General features: G+C 45.4%; 1 protein-coding gene across 8 annotated transcripts in view; it reads left to right on the plus strand.

Moving 5' to 3' along the window:
• PITPNM2 (phosphatidylinositol transfer protein membrane associated 2) overlaps positions 1 to 22,030 on the plus strand; it is a 1,044,200-nt gene that overhangs the window by 951,343 nt on the left and 70,827 nt on the right. For 4 of the 8 annotated variants that reach the window (XM_086942927.1, XM_086942930.1, XM_086942926.1 and 1 more), the window contains 4 exons: positions 3,381 to 3,545; positions 9,214 to 9,414; positions 10,842 to 10,990; positions 14,740 to 14,856. In XM_086942927.1, the coding sequence (XP_086799053.1) occupies positions 3,381 to 3,545; positions 9,214 to 9,414; positions 10,842 to 10,990; positions 14,740 to 14,856 (632 nt within the window). The remainder of the gene's footprint in view (positions 1 to 3,380; positions 3,546 to 9,213; positions 9,415 to 10,841; positions 10,991 to 14,739; positions 14,857 to 22,030) is intronic. The other 4 variants (XM_086942931.1, XM_086942934.1, XM_086942929.1 and 1 more) reach the window with 1 other exon arrangement.

The raw sequence follows: 22,030 nt of genomic DNA on the forward strand, positions 1-22,030 counted from the left end.
AAACGCAAAATGCCGCGTCTTCGCATCCAGGTACCCACAACGAGGATCCAAGGGGAATGCTCTGTGGATAGACTGGACAGAGACGTTACTCTACGCTTTTCCACCGATTCCACTCATTCCCTTGGTGATCAAGAAACTGTACAATTCTAAGACATACATGATTCTGGTGGCTCCAGATTGGACTCGCCAATGGTGGTACCCGGATCTCCTGCATCTCTCCAAGATACCCCACAAGAGACTTCCTTGCTTTCCGGATCTGCTGACGAGAGAGAACGGCAGGGTGTTCCACCCCAACCTGCCGTCCCTGAAGCTAGCAGTATGGTACCTGAGTTCGTCCAGTATGGTCACCTAGGTCTCTCTCAGGACTGTATGTTCATCTTAAAGGAGGCAAGGAGAGCTTCTACAAGAAAGACATATGCTTTCAAGTGGAAGCGATTTTTCACGTGGTGTGCTGCTGAAGGTCATGACCCCATTCGAGGTCAGGAACAGGTACTGTTACCATACTTACTTTCTTTGGCCAAAGCAGGTTTACAGTATTCATCTATTAAGGTCCATCTGGCAGCAATAACAGCTTATCGAAAGTCCCCTACTCAGGTTTCTTTTTTTCAAATGCCAGTTGTGAAGGATTTCCTGGAGGGTCTCAGAAAGGTGTATCCTCCCGTGAGGGCCCCCTCACCTCCTTGGGAGCTTAATGTGGTTTTGTCTAAATTGATGGGTCCCCCATTCGAACCTATACATAAAGCTTCTCTTCAACATCTGTCGTGGAAGGTGTCTTTCCTTGTAGCTATCACTTCTGCGCGCAGGGTGAGCGAGATTCAGGCGTTTTGTGCAACAGAACCCTATCTCGTTTTCCATGCGAATAGAGTGGTACTTCAGACTCATCCGAGATTTCTCCCTAAAGTAATCTCGGATTTTCACATAAATCAATCAGTGACACTACCTACGTTTTTTGCTACTCCGAGCTCTTCTGCAGAAAGAGCTCTGCACTCTTTGGATTTGAAAAGAGTTTTGAAGTTTTACCTTGATAAAACTAAGAGTGTCAGAAAGACTGATCATCTATTTGTGAAATACGGTCCTCTTAATACGGGTTTTCCTGCTACTAAGAGGTCCATTTCTAGATGGATTGTGTCATGCATTTTGTTATGTTATCAGTTGGCACGAAAGCAGCTCCCGGGTAGACCTAGAGCTCATTCCACTAGAGGAAATGCTGCTACTATAGCAATGCTTAAAAATGTTCCTGTACATGAAATTTGTAAGGCAGCTACGTGGCGGTCGGTTCACACATTTGCCCGCCATTACTGCCTTGATTCTGATGCTCAGGCTGATGCCCAAGTTGGTCAGGCATCACTAAGAAATTTGTTTGGGTAATTCACATAAGAGTGTGCTGTCTAGAAGGTCTGGTGTTCGTCCGCAGGGTATGGGATGAGCTTGCTACTCTATTCAGTGCTTATGACTATTGATGAGTATCCCCTGGAAGAGAAGGATTAGTTACTTACCTGTAATCCTAGTTCTCTTCCAGGGGTATACTCATCAAAGTCATAAGCACACCCACCCTCCTCCCCGGACGAATACCAGAACTGGCTATTTTACGCATTACCCATGCTGTGTTTACACTGTTATACGCCATCCAAAAAGAACTGACCTAACTGTCACCTGTGGTGCATGATGGGAGCCTGGAGGCTCATAGAGGTCTTAAAGGCACGGCGCCAGTTTTTTTCCTATTGTTACAATGCAGCCTATCTAGGCTAAAGCTGCCTGTCCTGCCTGTTTTACCTTTGAAAATAAAGGTGGTGTGTTTCAAAGACAACAAAGGCAGTGCTTTCTTCTTTGCATTTTCATATAATGTCATTTATATGTCTTTATTTAACAAATGTAAAGATTTGTGTCAGGCATTTGGGGGCAGTCTTTTGAGCCTAGTATGGTTATTTTGGGCTGCATATGTATAATGCATATTATCTATATATATATATAGTTATTATATGTGTATTTATATGTATGTATATGTATATATATGTAGATATATGCATATTATTGGCTATTGGCCAATTCACTTTGGGTGCCTATGACTTGATGAGTATACCCCTGGAAGAGAACTAGGATTACAGGTAAGTAACTAATCCTTCTTTCACCTGCTATGCAGCGAGAGAGGAGTAAGGGGGAGGGATACTCAATATGACCCCTTCTTCCTCTCCAACTTGGCAAAAAATCCTGGCCTCCTGCCACCCAACCCCACTATTTTTCGTTCCCTTCCTTTGCACTCCAGAAGCTGTTCTTTCTGCTCTCCAGTAGAGCAGAGACCTCCCGCTGCACTGATAGGCTAACAAAGAGCCCTGTGAGAAAAGCCTGGAACTCCTCTATGAGACAGAAACAGAGGGGAACACCCTTTGTGTCCCATTTGTGCTATGTCATAGCGGTGAGTAATCAGTTTAGGCATCTGGTATTATGATAATGTTGTTAACTGAGAGCCACATATAACAAATATACTGAAACTGTCAAGTTCATTCTTGTTTAAATAATGTATTTGCAGGAGCACTGCTGTAAAACGGCCCTGGTAGGATAAACTTTCTTAAGAAGTGCAGTTCTGTTAGTTAAAAATAGAAAAAAAGATTTATTTTGAAAAAGAAGCAGCATCCGCTAACATATTGCAGCATCACTACTTTCGGTCCAAAAATAGTTTTTCAGACCCTTAATGTCAGCCACTCTCCCCTTCCATACCCTGCTCAGTGAGCACCAAAGTATTCCATAGAACCATTGCCAAAAATGTGATGGCCTTGGGGAAGAAACGGGCAGGGTGACCTTTGAGTAGAAACAGGAAAGATGGCAGCCCACAGGTTGTCACTCCTACTTACTAGATTTTAAATTAGCCAATTCACTTTGGGGGCATTAGAGAAATAGAGAGGAGAGATGTCATTATTTTGTAAGTAAATATTTTCACCAAAGCGACTTAATATTGTCTGACCTCCAATTTCGCTCTGAATTGGGCCGTTTCTTTTTTGTTTTATAAGCTTTTTTTCTACTCTGCATATGAGAAAACCCGAATTCCTATAGTTTTTCTAACTTTCCCTGCCATTTATGTTAGGTATATATAGATATGTGTGTGCTCATATTTGTATATACACAGTACTTATTCTTTTCATTTAAAAAAAAATCAGTTTATGATTTCACTCATCGTTTTCCATCCCAAAAGAATGAAAAATGTTATTTTATGTAACTTGTTTTCTTTGAAAAGCACTCAGATGAAATACATTTCTGTCAGTCTGTTTGAAAGCATTCCATCTGAGCTAGCTTGCAGCCTTGTTCCGTTCTCTCCTTGAGATTTGTCTTTCATTTTGTCTTGCCTGTTAGTCTAATTTTTTGATTTCCCTGTTTCGGCTTCATAGCGGATGTTGTTCAGTCGCATGGTGCACTCTTCGTGGAAAACTCGTCCCCCTCCTCCCCTATCACTGCCCCCAACTTCAGGGGATTCCGGAGGGCAAGTGAGATCAGCATTGCCAGCCAGGTCTCAGGAATGGCAGACAGTTACACTGCTTCCAACATAGCTAACAGTAAGTGTTTAACAGCCTCCATGTCACTCACTGCAGGGTCCAATACCACATAACAGATTCATGTCATCATACAGAGCAAAAAAAATAACTCATCCATCACTTGCTTTTTTGTGTGTGCCTGTTCGTGTGCATATATGTATTCTTATAAACCAGGCTAGGGCTTTGTGTATAAGTCAGAGGAAAGCTATCCCTCCTATATGTAAACCACTGCCTTCTAGTTCTTTCAGAATCCCCATATTCATTGCAAAGTGTTCCTTGTTTATCTGGAATGTTTGGTGTCCACTTGGACTAGGTCATTAGTGTCTCAACAAACACCTTTCAGTGATCCCATCAATGGGATCAACATGCTTAAAGTCCTGTATTCCAAAAATAAATTATATTTTAAAGAGTATGGGAAACTTGTCATAATTTTGGCTTTTTCTTCTTTTATCATGATAATAGGAGAGTGGGCCATAGCTTTGTGTTCCTTCTCCAAACATTGATCCTCAATTATATTAAATAGTGTTTTGAGCATCCTCATCTCTGCCTCTTGACTAAGTAGAGCACATTGTACATTTTAAAGGATAAAGCCCACTGAAGCAATCTAAGGAAATTGTTTCCTGTAGGCTAGCATAAGGTTGAGGATTGTTTCCATATGTTACCGTCATCATATTATGTGTTGGGTAATGTATGGTTTTTTGAGCATATGTTTATTATTTGTTTGATAGTAAAATATAGCAATACATGACTTTATGATGTTAGGCCCGAAAGGCCAAATATTTATACCTACTTTTATACAACACCATGAAGCGGGATAATGCATATATATGCAAAGAGTGTAGCCCGTAGAGGTGTCTGAATATCATAAATGTGCCTGAGCAACACTTTAAAGAATAAAGAGCCAGGTCCCTTGCACAGTGTCATATCTATCTGGTGGATACTTCTGCCTGCAGATTCGTCACCCTTGAATCTCTTCTACATGTCAGACTGGGTCTGGAAAGTTAAAGTAACTCTTCTGTGCCACTAGGTGGTCCCTCGGCTCCAGAATCTACCCTCGATATAACATCACGACCACCTTGGCTCACTGATGTTAGTTTCTTGTTTCCACCCTTCAACACTGATCCGAATTTGCCCTCCTCAGAATATTTTCTAAATTGCTTTACCAAGCAGTGTTTCAGGGTTGTCTCTCATAAAAAAAACAATATTTAAATGGCTCCAATCCTGCAGAATTTTATCTCATACCTGCATAATGACTTTCTTTAGTACCTGAAGCTAAGCTCGACTCCAAGTCTTGTGAGAAGTGAGGCTGCATGCATAAATGGAAATTGATCTGACACTCATACTAATATTGCGTTAGAATCCGTTATTTTCTATATCATTAAGCAATCCGCCCCTGTGCGCCTGGCTATTGCTCAAGGTGCTGCCCACCACAAAAGGCTGTAGGTCATTCCCTTCTAACTGTGCTCCTTAGTTCATCCCCTGTTCACAGTCCCCATTAGACATGGCCTTAGAGCAGGCCCTGCTGTACTGCACACAGCACGGCCAACAGACATGTGTGTAGTCCTCAGAAGACATGGTCTTAAGGCCCTGCAAACAGAAGCAATGCGTACAGGGCATGGGTGAAGACCAATGCGCGTTTACTCTTGTCTACCTGGTACGGTCATTGCTTACAATAGTATTGCCTGTAGGGCATGGCCATAGGCTACAGACCATGTCCTACAGGTATTTGGTTAAAGTATATGTTTACAAAACCCAAGAAAATCTGGGAAAAAGCTCTGGCAATGCGTTATGTATATCGTTACAAAACTCAAGACATTCACTGAAAAAACTAAGGTTATGTACTAAAATGACACACTAGCCTACCTTTAAAAAGAAAATAAGAATTATCTGAAAAATCTCCTTTTGAAGAAATTGTATAGCTGTGCATCAATATCTAAAAAACTGAAGAGTAATAGTTATCTTTAGAATCATAATTCTTCCCACTCTTGCTCCTGTCGTAGCCTCGTATATGAAATGACGTAATATCCTATATGACCTGCCAAAGACCTCATTGTGGTGAGCACAGGAGTGGCCATATGTCATGCGCTTTGCCCTAACAGATGGTGCATTGGGTGCCTAAATGCACTATACTGTGCACGTCACATGATTGTGTCCCCTTTGCCCTGGTGTGTACCTGTCGCCGGGACCATGCAATACATGCCTTATGTCCTTAGACATAGCAGGCATGGAACATGGCAAAAGGGACAGATATGCCAACACTGATGTTACCAGTGATGTCATTTGTGATCTCATCTATAAGGGCAGGAGCAGTGCAGTTCAGCTACGAAGCCACGAGCAGTGCATTTTGTAGGGGGGAGGTGTTTGCTGGACCCCAAACCTTATGTGGTGTACATCAGTGGTCTCTAGGTCTGGACCACAGCGTTGCATCACCTTAGGTTTAATAAGGGGATTTTGAAGTCTTTAGTTCATTCTAGTGTGTTGAATGAACACCAATGTACTACCATCCAGATGCTGTTAATAATTAAGGACATATCACTTGTTTGAACAATAATATTTTGTTTCAGGCGGTCAATGCCTCAACTTCACTGTCATAAAGCGGATAGATCATTGCAACTTTTTAAAAAATGTATATGACCTTGGACTGTAGTGAACATAGTAAACATGTTAAACACTAAGGTACTGCCCAGGTAAAGTTTAGATATATTTTATTAACCCATTTGTCCATAATCTTCCAGCAGCATTTTAGTTTATTTATGTATTTTACATACATCGACCCAGCTAGTGGGTTACAATGAAAAGAGACATATACTAAAAAGCAGGCACAGTTGTATATAGAAGACAATGGGAAGTTTGGTGATATGGGTGGCACGGGGCTTATGTAGCTAAGTGCTTAGATAACCGACTGGGAGTGATGGAGTTGAGGGTGAAGGGCACCAGTCAGCAGTAAAACCAATGGATGGCAGAGTCTCGCAGCTGGAGAATAATATTGGGGACTACACTAAGTACTGCGGCGACTCTTTACCAGGCGGGTCGTCATGGATTTCGGATGCGAGTGAAACTTGAGTTTTAACAACGGAGATTGATTAAATGATATTTGGGACGCCGCTTAAGCAGAGAATGGACCTGGTGGATTTAACTTTGAATGATTTTTTGATATGAGATATTGATCAGCTATAGGCTCTGGAAATCTTGAAAGACGCATCCATTTTCAACTTCGCAATTTATAAGGAAGAGTCTCATGAACAATATATTCTCACTTGATTTCAAGCCCTGATGATGTCCCTGTATGGACGAAACACGTAGGCTGTATGCTGTAAAATAACATGATTGACCAACTTTGAAGTGACTGTTTTTTGGATTTAAGAAAATAAGAACAAATAAAAATCAAAGAAGAAGAAGCAAAGCCTGCTTTGAAGAGTGTTTTTCCTTTGAGAAATAACTGTGTCTACATTGGGCCTTTTGAAAATATGTTTATGAATATATGATACTCCTTGGTTTTTTGTGTATCAATAATATTGGGGACCTGAAGCAACAGCAGCAGGGACACAGTGATTTCAGGCAGACAGTGGCATCCGTCGTAATCGTTCTGGAGAGCCGGGTGGAAAGGGCAGAAAACACGTGAAGAGGGTCCAACATCAGAGCCCAGGGTTTTCCTCCAGTGTCCCATAAGATATCTATCACAGACACTGTGTGTTCTTCTTTCCACTAACATCAGTTGCTTCTGCAAAACCGTGGAGTTGATGAGGTAAGGAAAGTGCTCGGCTTCCATTAAGGATTTTTGGGCTGGGCGCACATTACTGTGTGGGCATGGTTATTGTTCTCTGAGATCCGGACATCCAGGAGACTGTGTTGGGGAAGGTAGCCACTCTGAAAGAATCTCTCCAGGTGGAAGGTAACAGAGTGCTTCTTCTTGAGTATGTCGAGCAAACTCAGTGTAGATGGCACCTGTTTCAACTCCCTCATAAGGATTACTGCAACATCTCAGTATGGAACTCGGTGAAGTTGAAAGCTTGGCACAGTGACAAATCATGTTTTTGCTAGCCTGGAGGAAGCACAGTCCTTCTCGGACAATCTTGAGGCATCAATCTGAATTCATTGTGTGACATCGACCACACCCCACCCCCTTTGTGGTCTGTATGGATTGAGGTTTGATTCTCTGTTCTATTTCCTCTAAGCATCTGAAAGGTGTAGCATGAACTAGGAGATGGTTTCCAGAGTAGTGCTTTATAGATTGTACTACTGAATGTCAAAACCCAGAATATTGTGGTACAAGAATATTGAGGACAGAATAATGAGATACAAAATACTGAAAGGTAGGTGCACATAGGGAAGTATAGATTTACGCTACATCTATGTACCTTCTTGGTATATGTACTGGGTAGTCCCATATATGTGGATTTAGGTATACAAAAATCTAAACTTAGTCACCGGTCAAGTTATTTTTTTTTGATACTTTGTCCTGGATATTGTGTTCCATCGATATTTTGAGGTCGATATTCAGGGAACACACCCACTTTATATTAGTATGAGTATTCCGATGACAGTGTCCCCTTCTTTTTTTCCCTTTGTCCATCTTTTTCCATACCTCCTTTCCACCTCCTTTTTCCTGTCTGATGGACGACTTCCTCTTTAGTGTTATTTTTCACAGAGGATGTGCGCTAAAGGATGGCTGCTATTGATGTTAAAGAGTTGATCATACAGGCAGAGGGCAGTTTGATATACTATGGAGATAAGACCATTACGCGGCAGATGATTATTGTGATCTTGAGAAGTGTGATCCATTGTACCTGTGGTAATATATTGTGTTGGCCAATAGAAATGTTTGAATTATAAGTCACAAATCTTTCCATTGTAGGCTTTCTCCTAAGTATTGTGTTGATTTTTACATTTTGCATATTCACAAAAGTGCTGGAAGTGTTCTTCCAGATCTGCACAAGTCGGAAGGGGTACTATAGCTACCCCATATAAACCATTGCAGACTATCAGAGCAGGGTGGACACACCCAGTTTGCATGCCATTTCTGTCATGAGCTAAGTGGAAGTAGAACCCATTGGGAAAGTATTTGAAAACGCACTAAATGATTATGCTATGGGTGTGTACAGTTGTTCACCACTTTCCTAACAGGCGTTTTCCTTTTGCACACCTTCCTGGGAAATTCTTGTGTTCAGTTTCCAACCCTAAAATCTACTAAAGCAGAGCATCCATATTAAAGGATTTGTTCTGCCATAGTAGGTGCAAATTTGGTTTGGAAACGTTTTGCTTCAGGCTTAGAATATACTACAGCAAAAAACGTTGGGGACGAGTCTCTAATTTCCTCATTGCTTTGGTGTCATGCTTCCCTTCCTCTTAGATCAGAGACTGCTTCCAAGTAAATCATTATGTTAAATAATTTAAACAATCTACTTGAAAAGGGTTGTTTTAGCACGTCTTAGCCTGACATTATTGTTATTTGTTATGTTGTCATGGATTGCGCATCTTTCATATCCCTCCTCCACGTCAATATTAAAGCATGACTTGTGGAAAGTGATAACATAGTTATAAAACAAATAAATCATTCCAAGTGTGATGTTTTTGCTTGTATATTAATCATTTCTACATAACCTTATTTTCTTTTTGATGTTCAAAGATATGTTAGATTTTTATTTGCATGTTTGTGCTCCTAATGTGGTGTGTCTGCTTTGTTCCCTAGAAAACCAAATACATCCCAATCACTCAAAAAGGTTAAGCCTGCTATCCCAACTTGCTCTCCCACATAACAAATCTCTCCCCAAAAGATCTTCACCTAAAAACCTTAGGACAGACCTAACCGAAAATTACAAAAAGAGGCGTCTCGAGACAGCACCTAGCCAGGGAAATCTGGCGCTAATTGCAGACGTGGACGTTAAGAAAGGTATTCCTGAGATGCATCAGACACGCCTCTGATTAACATGGCGGCGACCACATCGCTCAGCACCAATAACCGTCTTCAGCTACAAGCCTGGCGTCTGCCATCTTCCTCTCATTGCTTCCGCTCTGTCCGGCAGATCCTGCACTGTAGCTCATTAAATTCTTGTTTTTGTTTTGTGTATAATTCTCTCCTCATTAAGATTAAAGCGGTTTAAAACAAGCTTGTTTTCTTTGCCACGTCTGCCAAAGTATCCACTGTGTGGAAAGGGCATCTGTTGCCTGCTATATCCACTGTATCTCGGTCTGGTGCTTCTTGCTAACAGCCTGAAATTAACCAGGATGGATGATTGCATGAGCCACACAAAGCTGGGATTTTCCTTCCTGACTAAGCCGGTGAGAGGGGGGATGGAAAGCTAAACTGATTGTCTGCCCAGCATGTAGAAGTAATTGCACAAGACAGTCTGTTTCCACTCGACAACCTACGCTCACAAAAACACACTAAAGTTTGCAGTTTCACCTTACGTTCCTCTACCATTTCACTTTCTCCTTCTTTAAAAGGTAGAATCAATTGAGCTGCTCTTCCTAATATATGCTTAATCGATTAAATTATTTTTCAGAAATTTACTCCATTTCCTAGACGAAATGGCAATTGTTAATTTTATGAATTGGTCCTCTCTTTAAACGCAAATTCGATTCTAGAAAAATAAAAAAGGAGTCAGACATTAACAATTTTCAAAACTCTCTGTGCCAAATCCCAGCTTTCACGCGCATAATGGACTGTTTTCATCTTCCTTCTCATACTAATATTTGCTCATTTTTTAATCCCTTTTTCCTCAGAATTTCAGACATCTTACTGCTGCTGGCAATGGAACATAAAGCTGACTAAAACTAACATTGTTTGTATTTTTAATTAATTGTTCCTTTTTAGGTAATTGCAAATTCACCCCGTCTTGCTTTATTATGATGGTCCTTAAAAAAAGCCAATTTATTCGTTATGTCGGTCGTTCTCTATTTTGTAAAGTAATGATCCCTAAATGTACGTATAGGTATGAGAAATGTTTTGCATGCAATTTTCCCCCATTATTTTGTCAGTTTCCGTTTTGTACTTACTCTCCTTTTGTAGCGCTATGTCTGTAACATGCCTAAGCTGGGACACGTTCAACACGGATTGGTCACACTTTGTGTATCTTGACCTACAGTATGTGAACCACAGAGTTAGTCTTCCTGTCACTTTCAGGTTTAGTAAAACATCAGTTTGTTTAGTTTTGAAGTAATTTGGCTAGTTGGAAAATTTGCTTGCATTCAAATTTAATATCAAAAGTAGCAGGATCTAGAAAGTCGTCTTCAAAAACTGAATTAGAAGCCAGGCAATAGACAGAGAGTAACACTGCTAATGTATGTGTTGTCTAACAAAGTATTTTGCTCTGATAGTTGCTGCACGATGGTGGGGTGCGAAAAGAATCGATTATGCCCTGTACTGCCCAGATGCTCTCACTGCCTTCCCCACCATTGCCTTACCACATCTCTTCCATGCCAGCTACTGGGAGTCAACGGATGTAGTCTCCTTCCTGTTACGACAGGTACTACGAACTAGTATGTTTATTATACTTATTGCTTTAAGATACTTAAGCAAGGTTGCAAGCAACTTCTTAGCATGGTCTTTGTCTTGTTTCCTCCATGGCGTGTTTTTTAAGCGGAATTGAATACATAAACTGATTTTCAATTGCAGACACTGATCTTTAATAGCTTTCAAGCACATGCATACATAGGGCAATGAAAAATCTGGCTAATCCCTTAAAATATCTTTAAAACGCCATTCTTTGCATCAAATAGACATACCATGAACAAGCATCACATACTACAAGCAAAATATGATCCTGAGTCATAAAAGCATGATTACTGTATTTTGGCATGCAGAGATGTTACTTGAGAAAATTGCATGAAAAGGTGCACAGCAAGTGGCAGCTACCTTGACGTTGTAGAATGTGAATGGAGAAGCAAACTGAGCTGCCACCAAGCATACTCTCCTCTTTCACGTACATTTGGGTTTGTAACAGTGTAGGATGGTGCAGTGACCGCCCAGTTACCCACTTCTCCTCTGTAAGAAAGCAAGAGATTGGTGGAGAGGTAATAAGGTATGGAGTTCACGACAAGTAATAGACACACAAACAAGAGGGCACAGGCTGCTGTAATTGTTGTCAGTAATCTGTATTGGTCAGTGAGATAGAAAAGCAACTAGAGTGCAAAAATTGATTCTGCTGCTTTAGTATGTGGCACCCATTCCAATAGGACCAGTGAAGAAATGCTGTGCTCAGAAGAGGATTAGTGACAATGGTTGCAGTGGTAGGCCCTGTGAATGGTTTATTTGCTTAGAGGCAGGGAATGTGATCTGAATTGTGACTTCCTGTCATATGGTTCTTGCACTACCATACATGGTTTGTCTGGTGCTAGGGCAGCTGCCCCATGTTGTCTAACCTTCTCTTAGAATTTCTGTTGTTTGCTGCGTAAGGATTGCCTCTCTTTCCCGCAACAGCCAGAATGTGCAGCACTGGCTTCCCTACATACAACTATGCTACAAGTAAACAAGCATTTACAATGCAATGGTCTCGCCTTTGCAAAAGTTAGAGCTATTGATATTGTAAATTACAACATTTTTATTTGTGTGTTGGTTTTGAAAACAGAGAATTAAATGGCATTGTCCTTTACAATGCCAAAAGCTTAATCTCTAACAAATGCTGCACACAAACACACAGACCTACACACACACACAGAGCCACACACACACACAGAGCCACACACACACACACACACACACAGAGCCACACACATACACAGAGCCACACACACAGAGCCACACACACACACAGAGCCACACACACACACACACACACAGAACCACACACACTGCGAGCCACACACACACAGAACCACACACACACACAGCCACACACACACAAACTCTGACACTCCAAGCCCACTCAAATAAGGAGCATTGACAATCACTTCCAGTACTAGGGGGCATTAAAATGGCTCTTCCCGCCATTCTAAACAGAAGATGGGGACTATAATGCATGCAAATGTAGTAGATAAATGTTGCTAGGCCTATTCGCTCACAAACTCTGCAACAGTGTATTCATATGTACAGCACCACACCATGCTTAGAGCACACCTTCAAAGGTCATCCACCATTTTCCATGTAGGTATAATGCATCCAACACCGTTCACTGTACTTCTGAAACAGTTCCCAGTTGCCAATGCTTGTCTGCCTCACCAGCAGTTTGGAGCGTTACACAAAAGTTGAAATACAATACATCATAATGCTTAAAAACAGGCTTATACCCCGGAACAAATGGGTGCTTAGTGCGAACTCTCTCCAGCCCTGGCCAGGTGTCCGTGACAAAGGCCCTCTTTCTACCGGTTGCACAATCTTTGTATCCCTCCATGCGCCCAAAAGAGAGAGGCAGGGTCCTGGGACACTAAAGCAAGTTAACAATCTCATGCTCTAAGCCCCTCTCTGTGGAACAGGAGCGTCTTGCACGGAGGGCCTCGTTCTGTCCGGGGGAACGGGGGAGAGAGCTACGTAAACCGACCAGTTAGCTTCGCCTGGGTACTGTTCACTACACCACATACAAGAACATTCAGCTGTGTGACTCCATTATTGTGTTTCATCTCGGCTCAGTGGCTCTCGGGGTGCTGGCGAGGGGCGCGAAGAGGGGTCGGAGGAGGGGGAGGACCCGTAGACTTGAAAGCTGTCATCTGTTTTGTTCTCTACGCCAGCTCCACGCACACAGTTTAAGGCGCGCGGGGCTTCCATGACAACACCCAAAGATACCTTTTATAAAACTTAACATACGTGGAGCCCCTTCCCCCGCCCCTTTGTTGTGCGCTTCCATTGAACCCAGCTGGCTTCTGCAGGCCGGTGCAAGCGGGATGGGGCGTAGACCCCTAGCACTCACAGGACACGGGCCCGCCCTCACCGCAACACTGGGCCTGACAATACAGCACTTCACAATACAGAGCTACACACGGATTTCACAGAGCTGCGGAAGGATTTCCACCTTTGGACATTGCGAGGTCTGGTGGGTGAATCATTTCCAACTTAAGGCCTAGAAACACGAGCAGCAATAACTCGTTTGAACAGAATTTATATTAATAAACTCACTAAACAACAAGACGAAGCGGCGACACACGCAGCAGGGAAGAGTAAAGCTGAGACCTCAGAGCATGTAAACAAGCGCTCGTTAAGTCCTAGAAACACGAGCAGCAATAACTTGTTTGAACAGCATTTATAATAATAAAGTCACTAAACAACAATACGAAGCGGCGACACGCGCAGTAATGCTGAGACCTCAGAGCTTGTAAACAAGCGCTCGGAACAAGCGCTCGGCATGACGTAGACTTTCCTCTTTTAGAACCGTTCAGACGGGCTTGGCCTGACTTACGTGTGTGGTAAAAGGTTTATTATCTTCTTTATGGGGCCATCTGTTTCGCCTCATAAAGAAGATAGGAAAACTTTTACCACACACGTAAGTCAAAGAAGCCAGTCTGAAAAGGACGGGGCTAAAAGAGAAAGAAGTACGTCACTAGGACCTGTTTTCTAATGGCTGGCCACCATTTAGCATGATCGGTGACGCTAGCCAATGGAAAAGAGGGGCGGGCTTAACCTCGCTAGTGCATCTCACTCTAAGTCATTAAGTCTCGCCTGTGAGACTGCTCATGTGCGCAGTCTTACGATAGCTGAGACCTAAATAGGGGTGGGCGCGAACAGTGAAACATAATACAAAAGAGGTGGACGTGAACAGTGAAACATAATCTAGCCCTGAAGCATGCAAACCCACAGCACAATTTAGTTTGCAATGTCTGTGCAGCTCTTTGCAATTACGATCATTTCGTGAAATATGTTTTGATATGTCATACTGTTCTTTATTAATAAAATCTATGCACTCGATTCACAAAGCTCCTCCACAGTCGTGGAAAGATCTCACCACTCATGGCGGGATCTCCGCAATGAGAAACTGCAGTTTGGAGCCTTCGCTACGACTGCGGAGACTGTTTGTGAGTTGGGCCCTATCTGTTAATTGTACATCTTTCCTTATATAATTGTTTTCTTTGCTGTCTCCTGAATTAGACATTTTCATGGCATATGCAACAGATCCCCTTTCCATCTATTCCTTCACTCGTGGGAAATTTGTTGATCGATAATCATAAGACCGTCTTCGATACCGCAAAACAATTGTACATAAAGTCAGATGAACTAAAGATAATGAAGTTGAAAGGGGTAATAGCAGTGTTGTACTCACTCTTTGAATGTCACGGCTTGCCTCCTTAGGTAATGAGACACGAGAGTTCAAGTATACTGGAGCTAGTTGGAAAAGAAGTCTCGGTGTTCAGTCCTACAAAACCAAGGGAGAAATGGCTACGGAAGAGGACGCATGTTAAACTAAGGGTACTGGCAGCCTTCTTTCACACAGCAATATGATAAATGTTGAACTTTTTTTCAACCAGTATTTTCATTTATAGTTGTGGTTTATCTAAAAATATTTACTTTCCGATTATGCAGCTACAGCATTATACAATTGATTTCTCTCACACAAAATGTTCTGCATGGACAAACACCTATGAATCTACAATACTTTAGTGGTTGGGTCCTCAGTTTTTTGTTGAGAGGTACTAAAACTCAAAAGTGGTAGTCTATATATGATTTCACAACCCTGAGCACTATCCTGTTACTCTACACCACATCTCACTTTCTTTTCTGCTGCCGAACAAGGGACCTGATTTATAGTTTGGCAGGTGGGATACTGCATTCCAAAAGTGAAAGATAACCCGTCCGCCGTATTAGAAGTATAATGCACTTGTAATACGGTGGACGGGGCATCCGTCACATTTGTAATGGAGTATCTTGTCCACTGAACTTTAATTCAGGCCCAAGGTCTCCAGTCAGGGCTGATACATAGATACTTGTCACCCAAGGTTAAGAAATCTATCTACACCCTTCCCTAACCCACATGGGGCAATATTTAAGCATTTTTATTGTGAGGGGATTCTGTTGCCCCGCCATTATTGTTACTGGCATTCAAATTAGAATACACCTTTTCTGAACTCTGTTTGATTCTCAGTGTACACATTACTGATGGTATGGGGAGTGATGTGCGTTTTATGGCCATGTGCTCCTTCTGAAAGTTTCTTATGGGACTGGATTATTATTTGATCTATTTGCTTGCATTGTGGAGCTCTGCGTGTCACCTTGCAATAAATTCATATACCTGTTTTTTTAGATCGAAGACTACCAGATAGCACATGCTGTCTGGTTGCTAAAGACTTCTTGGGGACATTCTAAAAGCTGACCTAAGAATGCATTCTGCCCATTGCTTACCATATGTTTTGTGGTTTGTACTCACATTTCCTTGTTTTCTATTTGCTGACTATATTTATATCTGAAAGAAGCACATGGTGATAGACTCCTTACCTTAGACTTACCCCCAGGCGTCAGACTGGATACGGAACGTTTTCGTCAGCAGTACCCCTGCACGTCGGTAGACGTCGTCATGCGGCTCTGCGTGCGTCGTTGGCGCCGAGATGATGTCGCTGGAACTACTTAGACGCGCGCTGACGTCAGGTTTTTCTTTTTCCGCGCCAGCAAGCGCAGATCCGGGAAGAGCAAGTGACCCCAGTCACTTTTTGACTGAGTTTTTCGAGGCCTTTTTGTCTCCATTCTTTCGAGTCAATCGACTCCTGGTATTGTAGGGATGCCCGGCTTTAAGAACTGCGGGAACTGTCACCGCATGATGTCGGTGACAGACCCACACACCGCGTGTCTCTACTGCCTAGGGCACGACCAGGACTCCAAGTCGTGCCCCGACTGCCGGGCTATGGCGCCAAAGACTTTGGGGGAGCGGTCCTGAAAATTGTTAGAAGTCCGGCAGTCGGCACCACGCCACTCAAGGTCCCGGTCCCGAGGGAGGTAGAGGGACCGGTCGCTGAGCCATCACCATTGTTCATCTGGATCTCAGTCTTCGCACTCGGGGTCTGGTAAGTCGAAACATTCCAAAAAGAAGTCGAAGAAGCATTGTCGCTCCTCGACTTCCCCTAGCCGGTCGCGCAACGGAGCTGAGGGTGTGGGGGTGACACCCCGCGGCTCCGGTGGTGCCTGCAACGTCGGCGCTGCCCTACCCGCCATTCATGGGTCCATTGGTGATTCCTGCTCAGGTGCAAGAGTTTCTTGCTGCCGTGGCCCGACTCTTTGGGCCGTCTGGCCCCGCCGGTGTGCCTTCCATCGCTGCCGGCTTCGGCCCCGGCACCGCAGGACGCCCTGGGATCCGGGCTCGGATCCCAGTCACACCCGTTGACCTCATAACACCTTCACCGGTACCGACTGCTCCGGCACCACCTCCGACGTCGCCCAGTGCTACCGCTGGCGTCGACCCCGGTTTCAGCCCCGACATGGACCTGGTGCCGGAACGGCGTCGCTCGGCGCCAATCTCAATGCCAAAGGGGCCTTTTTACCTCTTTGTCCATCATCCTTATTTTCAGCCTGTTTTGCAGACTTCGGAGGAAGGGGAGGACTGGGAGGGGTCTGAGGACCCTCTCACACAACAGTGTGGTTATGATCCGGACTACGCTGAGGATTTGGGGGAAGCCAGTGGTCTTGACACCTCACCTGACCTTGGCATGCTGTCTCCTGCTTCCGTGGCTATGGAGGAGGGAGAAAGTTACACAGTGGTGTTGCGTAGGGCAGCCGAGGCCCTTCACCTCGAAATCCCTACAGTGGCCGTCAGGACTAACCTCCTGACAGAAGTGCTTCAGCCGGTGGCTACCTCTGCGGAGCCACTGCTGCCTTTCAATGAGGCACTTTCTGACGTTCTTATGGGGACTTGGTCCAGGCCCAACACCATCGACCGGCTCCGGGGCGACCCCCTCTTTCTCTCTCAACACCCCACTCCTGAGAGCTTGGTTGTCCAAGCCTCTGCTTCCCAGAGCGCGTTCCCTTCCACCCCTCCGGATAGGGAATCCAAGAAGCTGGAGCAGCTTGGCAAGAAGCTGTTTTCCTCTGCGAGCTTAGGGCTGCGGTCGGTGAATACTGCATGCCTCTTGGGCCGTTATTCCCACTCTGTGTGGGACACGGTTGCGCAGGTGCTGCTTAACTGTCCGGAGGAGGCCCAGACAGTACTCTTCCAAGCTATTGCTGCTGGGAGAGACGCAGCTAAGTTCACCATCCGTTGTGGGCTTGATACCGCGAACTCGCTGGGCAGGGCGATTTACACGATGGTGGCGCTTCGGCGCCACGCCTGGCTGAGGACCACTGGCTTCTCAGGGGATGTCCAGAACACTCTGATGGATATGCCCTTTGATGGCGGTGTACTAAGGAGTAAGCAGTTTGTGCGAATTGAGGAGATATTTACCCTTGCAACGTAGAGAAGAAGACAAGTAAGGGGAACTGGTGCCGAGTACGATAGATGGCCCTCACCCAAGATAGAGTGTGGATGGGCTTTCACTATATGGAGAGGGAGATAACTGTGCCGCGATCTCTGAGATGCCATTGTGGCGCTACAAGCCTCGTTTCCCGGTCTCATAAGAATGATTAATGTCTTATTACCCTTTTCCTGAGGATGCCAAAGAAGAAAAGGCTGAAACGTGGTCACGTCGACACTTCTAAGGAGTCGTCCTTGGAACCACACTTATACTTGGAATTGTGCTGTGGCACACTAGAGCTAGGCAAATAAGTCCCTAGGCCTTAGATGTTTCACCCGGACTACTTCTGAGTGTTTCGCCCAGAATCCATGGGTGGACACTAGTAAGAATAATATTCTAAGGGTTTTTTGGAATGTATAACTGTGTTTATGTTGGTGTATATAATGTTGTGGTGTATGTTATTCTCTGTTTTCTTCATTGATTGGGTGCCATTGTTTATGTGTGTTGTAAATTCATTGCGATACATACATTAAGAAGAACAAAACTTCGGAGAGGGTAATTAAATGTGCTCTACTCATAAATTTTCTTGTATCTTTTCCTTCATACCATTTTTTCTTGTATAAAAGGGCGTTCGTCTCTTTGGCAATAAGGCAGGTAGTGCGCTGGAGCGCTTTAAGGGCTCCCGGGCTACGGCCCAGTCCTTGGGCTTGTCGGCCACTCGGCCTCCTCCGCCTTATGCGTTTCACTCCTTACGTGGCCACAGAAGGGGTGCCCCAACACGTTCGTTCCAGAGCCACAGGCCGGGCAGCAACAACATCAGCGCTGTCGCGGACGTGGGAACCGTTGAGGCGGTTCTGGGGGCCAGCGGGCGGGTACGTCCACCTCCCCCCCACGGCATCCACTGCAAAGCTTTCCGAGTCTGGAATTTCAGGCCCATCGAAAGCCAGTGGGCGGCAGAATTCGCCATCATCTCCCCCACTGGCGTAACATCACCTCGGACAAGTGGGTACTGCAAATTGTCCTAAAGGGCTACTCCCTCCCCTTCGAGACTACCCCTCCAGCAGTGCCACCTCAGTACCACAGCATGTTGGGATCATCTTGCGCTTCTTCAGCAGGAAGTCCAGGCCCTCTTGGCCAAGGGGACCATCAAGCGCGTTCCTGGGCCAGAAGTAGGTTGTGGTTGTTATTCCCACTACTTTTTGGTCCCCAAGAAGGACAAGAGCCTGCGTCCTATCTTGGACCTCAGGAACCTCAACCACTCCCTTCAGAAGGAAAAGTTCAGGATGTTGACGCTAGCTCAGGTCTTGTCTGCCCTCGACCCTGGAGACTGGATGATAGCGTTGGACTTGCAGGACTCATATTTCCACATCCCCGTCCTGCCGGCCCACCAGCGTTACCTGAGGTTCACGGAAAGCCACGAGCACTTTCAGTTTACAGTGTCCCCTTCGGCCTTACCAGCACCCTTCGGGTGTTCACGAAAGTGATGGCGGTAGTCGCAGCTCATCTGCGCAGATCAGGGGCTCCAGTCTTCCCCTATCTCAACGACGGGCTGTTGATGGCGGGCTCGCCCCAAGCAGTCGTCTCCCACCTCCAGACTATGGCCGACCTCATGCATTTGCTGGGGTTTTCCATCAAGGTGCTGAAGTCGTACCTGATTTCCTCTCAGAAGCTCCTCTTCATCTGAGCGGTTCTGGACTCGGAGCATTTTCGGGTTTATCCTCCCGAGCAGTGAGTCCGGGATATTCAGGCTATGATTCCAATCTTTCAGCCTCTATCTCGGGTTTTTGTCAGGATGACCCTCCGGCTACTGGGCCTGATGGCCTCCGTCATCCTGCTAGTGGAACATACCAGATAGCATATGCGGGCTCTACAGTGGGACCTGAAGTTCCAGTGTGCACAGCATCAGGGCAACCTGTCCGATTACGTCCAGATCTCGGAGGGCACTGCACAACAATTGCAGTGGTGGCTCACAAATCGCAATTGGGTCACTGGCAGGTCCCTCTCCCTTCCCCAACCAGAACACATAGTTGTGACGGATGCGCCCCTTCTGGGATGGGGCGGCCACATGGGAGAGGTGGAGATCAGAGGCCTCTGGTCTCCAGCGGAATCCCGGCTCCATATTAACCTTCTTGAGCTTTGGGCTATCCGGCTTGCACTGAAGGCATTCCTTCCCTCTGTCGTGGGAGAGTTGTGCAGGTGTCCACAGACAACACCACTGCCATGTGGTACTGCAACAAACAGGGCGAGTGGGGTCATGGGCCCTATGTCAGGAGGCTCTGCGCCTCAGGACATGGATGGAACATCAGGGCGTTTCCCTGGTGGTTCAATACCTGGCAGGTTCTCTGAACGCCAAGGCAAACAAACTCAACCACCGGTGCATGTTGGATCACGAATGGCGTCTGAAGTCGGACGTGGCGCAAGGTCTCTTTCAGCAATGGGGAGAGGTTTGGTTAGATCTATTCGCCACCAAAGAGAACGCGCAATGTCATCAGTTCTGCGCATTGGATTTTCCAAGGCGGCACTCGCTCGGCTAAGATTTTCGTCGCAAGTGGAGTTGCAGTCTACTATACGCCTTTCCGCCTATACCACTTCTACCCTGAGTGCTGAAGAAGATCAAGCGCGACTGGGCCCAAGTCATTCTTGTGGCACCGGACAGGGCTCGAAGAGTATGGTATCCCGAGCTACTCAGCATGGCGATCGATCCCCCGCTCCGACTGCCTCTTCGGGAGGATATTCTGTTGCAGCAGCATGGTAGGGTCCTCCACCCTAACCTGTCCAGCCTCCACCTCCTTGCGTGGAGATTGAGCGGCCGCAGTTGACGTCTTTTGACCTGGCTCCCGAAGTTTGCAATGTTATCTTGGCAGCCAGGCGTCCCTCCACTAAAACGGTAAACGCCTGCAGGTGGAATACATTTGTGGCATGGTGCTCAGCAAAGCCTGTGGATCCCCTTTCTGCCCCTCTTTCAGAGGTCCTTCTATTTCTCCTTTCTTTGGCCCAGCAGGGCTCTGCTCTGGGCACTGTCAAGGGCTATCTCTCGGCCATTTCAGCCTTTTTACAGCTTCCAGATCACCCTTCCTTTTTCAAGTCCCCTGTTGTAAATAGATCCTTGAAAGGCATTACTCATCTTTTCCCTCCTGTTCCTTTCCTAATGCCTCAGTGGGACTTGAATCTGACCTATCTGATGTGTGCTCCCTTCGAGCCACTTCACAACTGTCCTCTTCGTTTTCTCACTTTAAAGACTGCTTTCCTGGTTGCAATCACCTCTGCCAGAAGAGTGAGTGAGCTCCAGGCTCTTTCTTCTAAACCTCCTTTTCTCTCTGTCCATCCAGACAAAGTTGTTCTGAGGACTCGTCCATCTTTTCTGCCAAAGGTTGTCACTGCCTTTCACAATGGGCAGACCATCACTTTGCCCACCATCTTTCCGCCTCCGCATCCCTCAAAAGAGGAAGAGAGGCTCCACCGTCTGGACCCAAAACGTGCGCTCTCATTCTACCTCAACCGCACACAACAGTTCCGGGTGGATGACCAGCTCTTTGTTGGCTACGTGGGCTCCAAGAAAGTTCGGGCCGTGTACAAGCGGACCATCTCTCGATGGGTCGTTCTGTGCATTAAGGCTTGTTATTCTTTGACTAAAAAGGAGCTTCCGGTGGAGCTACGCACCCATTCTACCCGGGCGACGGCAGCCACTACTGCTTTTGACCGGGAGTTTTGTTGCATGACATCTGTCAGGGAGCTATGTGGGCCTCGCTTCACACGTTTACCAAGCATTACTGCCTGGACAGCCAAGTCCGGAGAGATGGCTTCTTTGGCCGTTCTGTTCTCCAGGACGTCCTGGTGTGATCTTGGTTCGCAGACCCACCACCGGGGTTGGTATTGCTGGGGTATCTATTCTAAGGTAAGGAATCTATCACTATGTGTTTCTTTCAGATGTACAAGTTACTTAACTTCGGTAAAGATATATCTATAAGGACCATTAGTAGTGATAGATTCCTTACGGCTCCACCTATCCTCCCCGTTCTGTGAACTGATTTCTAGGGTTAAGGTCATCCCTTTTAGGGCCCTAGTCTCATGACACCAGTGGTCAGTTTCTTGCATGGCTCTGCGTTCCTGGCGCGGAAAGTCGTGTACAGAACTGACGTCGGCGCGCTGACATAAGTTCTGTACACTACTAAGTCAGTTCTAAGTACCTACAGCGACGTCATCTCAGC

The sequence above is a fragment of the Lissotriton vulgaris genome, chromosome 11 (genome assembly GCF_964263255.1).
Source record: "Lissotriton vulgaris chromosome 11, aLisVul1.2, whole genome shotgun sequence".
NCBI classification, from domain to species: domain Eukaryota; kingdom Metazoa; phylum Chordata; class Amphibia; order Caudata; family Salamandridae; genus Lissotriton; species Lissotriton vulgaris.